The sequence below is a fragment of the Stenella coeruleoalba genome (genome assembly GCF_951394435.1).
Source record: "Stenella coeruleoalba genome assembly, chromosome: 17".
Classification (NCBI taxonomy): domain Eukaryota; kingdom Metazoa; phylum Chordata; class Mammalia; order Artiodactyla; family Delphinidae; genus Stenella; species Stenella coeruleoalba.
This window is the reverse complement of record NC_137163.1, coordinates 1,362,325-1,367,342: the sequence shown is the minus strand read 5'-3', so window position 1 is coordinate 1,367,342 and position 5,018 is coordinate 1,362,325. Positions and strand designations below refer to the sequence as shown.

The 5,018-nt window shown below is 65.2% G+C and overlaps 1 protein-coding gene across 2 annotated transcripts; it reads left to right on the top strand.

The window, feature by feature from the left end:
* The first annotated feature begins 509 nt into the window (after positions 1 to 509).
* Positions 510 to 4,622, top strand: LY6E (lymphocyte antigen 6 family member E). Of its 2 annotated transcripts, none has more exons than XM_079902174.1 (4): positions 510 to 721; positions 3,037 to 3,142; positions 3,522 to 3,641; positions 3,719 to 4,622. In XM_079902174.1, exons 2-4 carry the CDS (start codon positions 3,091 to 3,093, stop codon positions 3,937 to 3,939), a joined length of 393 nt encoding a protein of 130 aa, XP_079758300.1. In that variant the 5' UTR covers positions 510 to 721; positions 3,037 to 3,090; the 3' UTR covers positions 3,940 to 4,622. The 2 variants fall into 2 exon arrangements, with proteins under 2 accessions (XP_079758300.1, XP_079758299.1); XM_079902173.1 differs by having other exon boundaries at positions 511 to 721; positions 3,032 to 3,142.
* Positions 4,623 to 5,018: the final 396 nt, after the last annotated feature.

The window sequence follows — 5,018 nt, the reverse complement described above, 5'->3', positions numbered from 1 at the left end:
TGAACGTTGGCTGAAAGGCAATTAATGGCACCTGGAGACAGAACACAGGAAACGCACTGGCTGGCGTCAGACTAAGGACAGCCCGCTTCACTCTAACAGGGGCCGCTAGGTTCCGCGCTGAGAGGGTCATATCAGGCTGGCTTTGTGATGACGCGCCCTGCACCCAGCCCCGTCTGCAGGGGAGCACCCAGGGGGCTCTTGAGTTCTCCTGGGCTGAGGGTCACGACGCTGGTGCGGCCCGGATCTCCTGCTGGGCGGCACTGTGGCCCGCAATCACTGCCCCGGAAGCCCCCTCCTCCACCCTCTCACCCTCGTCCTGTCACCTGGCTCGGGCGTGGCGTGCTGAAGGCCTCTTCGCAGACCCCATCCCACTCTGCAGAAGGGGTTCCGAGTACTGCCCCCTCGGCCTCCTCGGACGCATCCCCTCCCCCGAGCTCCACCTCAAAAGTGTCCGGCCACTTGGGGGCCTCCCCCACCCCTGCCCAGCCAGGCCGGGCTGTCGCAATACGTCCCCGCCCAAGCGGACCAGTCGGACCGGCTGCGACGGGCCCTGCGCAGGGGTGAGGGGCTGGTGGGCGGGGCCTGGGCGCCAAGTCCCGCCTCCCGCACGCCCACTGCGCTCGCGCGCTGCCTGGCCGCCGGGGAGAGCGGGCTGCCACGGGCTCGGGCTCGGGGGCAGACTTGACTGCGCGGCCGGGCCGGGGACCTGCGTCCGCCGGCGGTGAGTGAGGGCCCGGGCCGGGCGGGCGGGGGCGCGGGGACGGGGCCCTGCCCAGCGAGGAGGGGGAGCGGGCGAGCGGGGCGCCAGGGAGGCGGGAGAGGCCTGCGGGAGGCTGGGGGTCGGGGTTGCGAGCGGCCCCGGCCCCTGGGCGCCTCGCCTCCACTCCCAGCCCCCCAGCCTCCCGGCCCTCTCCAGTATTTCCAAAGGACGAGGGCGGGAGCGGGCGGAGACTGCAGCCGGGCGCCCTCCCGGGCTGGGTAGCCAAGGGCTGCGCAGGCGCCGGGGCCCCATCGCCCAACTCTAGGGCCCATTCCCTGACCCCTCACATGGGGACTGGGGAAGGGCCAGCCTTCCTGACTTGAAGGGGCTGGGATCTTGGCGCGCTGGCAGGAAGGAGAGAGTTAAATGCCCTGGTGGGTCACCATGGGGACGGGAGCCTGCCTTGGGAAGAGGTGAAAGCACCTTGTTTGGCATAGATTACGCAAGGATATGAGGTGCCTAGGAGCCCAGCCCCCTGCGCTGGGCCACCAGGCCCCTTCCATCCCTGGGGTCCAGGACGTGCTCCTACCTCTCTTGCTGGCCCAGCGTCACTGAATGCCAGGCTCTCCCGGACATCAGCCCTGTGAGCCTGGGGGAAGAGTGCACAGTCAGGGTCCCGAATGGCCCTGCCCGCAAACCCACGGGTTCCCTTCCGCCTGGCCCTACTAATGTGGACACGTTAGTATCCAGTGCCGACTCAGCCCAGCAGGGCGCACTTGTTGGGTGCCTGGCAGCAGGGTGGGGATGCTGACTGTGACCGCGGAGGTGAGCCCCAGAGCTTCCTTCAGGACAGCTCAGGGCTCCTCCCGCCGGAACTTCACTTTGTGGAGGAGGAAACCGAGGCTCCTTCCTCCCTAACTGCCGGGACCCTGGAAGAGGCCCCCACTGGGCTCGGCGCTGTTCTTGGACGTCTGCAGCTCCTGCTGCCAACCCCAAGACATCAGCCCCTGCCCAGACCTGAAGCCCATTCTCAGGGTCTCTGCCAGCCCCTCCCAAAATCTGTGCTCTCCCTGGCTTTCTCCTTCCTCCCGGTGCCTGGGGACTAGCCCTTCCCCCGCCCGCCCACGGCCGTCCCCAGCAGAAGGTACCAGACTGCTCCTCCCACACTGTGCCTCCTGCAAAGCAGAGAACCAGAACCCCAGCTGGTCGCATTCGAAGTGCTTCCTCCATCCACTGCCAAGGCCTATGCCCAAGGGAGGCTCCTGGTGCACGACAGCCCCCAGGGACTCACAGCCACCTGCCAGAGCCTGTGCCTGTTCCCGCTGGGGTGACTGGTGGCACACTGCTGGGGCTCCCTGAGCCTCCCCCAGCCATGAAGGTGGGGGGGAGTAGCAGATACGTGTGGGGTCATCGTCTTCAGCGTTAAATAACACAGAATGGGAGAGCCCCTCGCCCCTCCCCCAGCACAGAAGCTGCCCAGGTGGATACTCAGCTAGATATGCCTCATGCCCCATGTGAGGCACAGAGCTGGCCCCTGGAAAGTTCTGGACGCAGGTCATATAATATTACTGGTCGCCATCCCCCCCCCCAGGGCCCTTGGACTCGAGAAATTGCTAAGAGGCCAGACGAGAATTCCAGGCAAGGCTTTACTGGGGCTCGAGCTGCAGCGCAAGGAAGCGAAAACAGCAGCTCCCGAGAGGGGCTACTTGAGTCCTTAAATGGGGTGACAACGGGGCGGATCTGTGGGTCAGGCAGGAGCACAGCTTAGGTGGCCTGTCCCCTCCCTCGGGGTACCGGGCAGGGATGATGTGCAGCACCTCAAAAATGCAGTTTGTGGCTTCTTGTACCCTGTTGCCCCGCGGTGCGTGGGCGCAGTTGTTTTTAGTCACTTATAGTTTCTTTGTATCTTGTTGCTCTAGGGGACGTTTGTCCAGGTGCAAGCACTCTAATAGAGGATCCCAGGTCCCAGCCTATCTCATCCACACGCCCCGGGCCGTGGGCAGGGGCCACTCCCTTGACCTCCCTTTCTGGGTGATTCTGAGAACCTTAATGAGTTCCTTCCCCCCAAGCAGCAAGTGCTACAGACTTGGGGAAGGGCCTCAGCTGGGAGTCTGCACTGAGTGAGGGGCAGGTTGGGAGTGGAGCAGAAAGACCGTCTGTGCTCTGGCCCTGCTGCTGGAAGCTGGCAGCTCCCCCATCTACGAAGTGGGAACACCAGGCTGCCCCCAGGGCCAGTGTCCCTGACCCCATTGGGAAGAGCAAGCCGCTGCCCTGCCCCAGGGCCCTGCGCGAGGGGCGTGAGCCCCGCCCTCCAGCAAGCTGTCTCTTTAGCGCAGGGCTGACTTCTTTGGCTTCGTGAGACCCCAGCCGGGACGCCAGTCCCCTCCAGAATGAAGGTCTTCCTGCCGGTGCTGCTGGCTGCCCTCCTGGGTGTGGAGCAAGGTGAGGTGCCCCGGGGCCCCAGGCCTCTGAGCGGGCTGTGTCCTCCTCCTGGACTCCCTCTCCCCTTTCTCTCCTGAGCGGTGCCCATGTCACCTACTCTGTGCCACCTAATAGGCTCCTCTCCCACGGCGACGCGGTCCCTCCTACCCCCGCCCCCACTGGCAGCCTCAGCCCTGCCTGGACACTTGGGGCATCACTGGGGCTCCTCCAGAGCCAGGGTCTGGTGTCATTGTCTCCTGGGTCTCCAGCCCGGGCCCGGGCTACCATAGTTGCCAGTCAGTGCCTGCACAAGATGGGGTGTCCTCATGCCTCTGGGTCCGGGCTGGGAGGGGACACAGGAAGACTCCTGGGCATGAGACAGGCATCCCTCCTTCTGCAGTCCACTCCCTGGTGTGCTTCTCTTGTGTGAATGAAAACAGCAACTGGTACTGCCTGAAGCCCACCGTCTGCTCCGATACAGACAACTACTGTGTGACCATCTCTGCATCCGCTGGCATCGGTGAGCGCAGCTAGGCTTCCCCCACCCCAGCCCTGGCCTCTCAGCCCCTCCACTCACAACGTCGTTTTCCTGTGCAGGGAACGTGGTGGACTTTGGCTACACCCTGAACAAGGGCTGCTCCCCGATCTGCCCCATCCAGAGCGTCAATCTCGGTGTGGCGTCCGTGGGCACCCACTGCTGCCAGAGCTTCCTGTGCAACTTGAGTGCGGCCGACGGCGGGCTGCGGGCCAGCGCCGCTGTGCTGGGCCTCGGGCTCCTGCTCAGCCTGCTGTCGGCTCTGCTGCGATTTGGCCCCTGACCCCCGGGACCCTGTGCCCGGCCCAGACTCCCAAAGCTCAGGAAGGAAGGAAAGTCCAGCTCCTCCCAGACCCAAGAGGATCTCGAAGCCTCCTCCCCTAGACTCCTCACCCTGCAGAGCCCACCCTCTAGGCCCTGGGTCCCCACAGGCAGGCCTGCCCTCTGCACCCACACACCTGCCGGCTACCCTTCTTCCCGGTCAGCCTTCCAGGGGGAACCTGGGAACGGAGCCTGAGGGCCCCAGAGTCAGAACCACGTCCCAGGGACATGCTGGGAGGGGCACCTGATCCCAGGCCTGCCCCTGTCGGCCCGCAGTGCGGAAGATGTGCTGTGTGGACAGGCGCTGGTTCGTGTGCCCTGCCGGGCACGGGTGAGCGTGTGGCCAGGTCTCGGCCTGTGTGGGGGAAGGATGGGAGTAAAGCCTCAGGAGCCCAGCCCCGAGCGCCAGCACAGAGCCCCTTTCCCCTGGCATCTCTGCACACCTCATTTCACTCACTTCGAGGGCAGCCTTTAGGAAGACAGGCCTTCTGCTGTCCCCAGGTCTAGGCTGCTGACCCAGGAATCTGCTCCCAGCCCGAAATCCAGCTCTCGGGCCCCCTCCCTGCACCGCCTCACTGGAGCCCTCCTGCTGCTTTGGTGCCTCAAATAAACAGATGTTCCCACCCTTTCCTGCTGTAGGTGTGGCCCACAGCCTGAGACTGTCGCTTCCATCAGGGTCCTACTGAGGGGGAGGGGGCAGCAGAGATGCAGAGCCGCAGGTGTAGAGGGTCTGAGGGTCCCCTGCGATCGGGCCCCACCCTGAGGCCCACAGGGAGGCAGTGAGGAAGGGGGTCGCTGGAGACCACAGCTAGCTGCCCTCGGCCGGGCAGGGTTGGGAAGTTTATCCTCCGGACAGGACTGGACTGGACAGAGAAACTAGCAGAGGTCAGCCTGCTTCTGGGTGGAAGGCAGGACCCTACAGAGGGAGGGACGGGGTTGGGCGGGAGGGGAGGGGAGGGGACACCCCCAACCGGGGTTCCGGGACTTGGGTACGGGGTACCTGGGCCAGTCAGGCTGAGGAGGACACAGAGCATGGTGGGG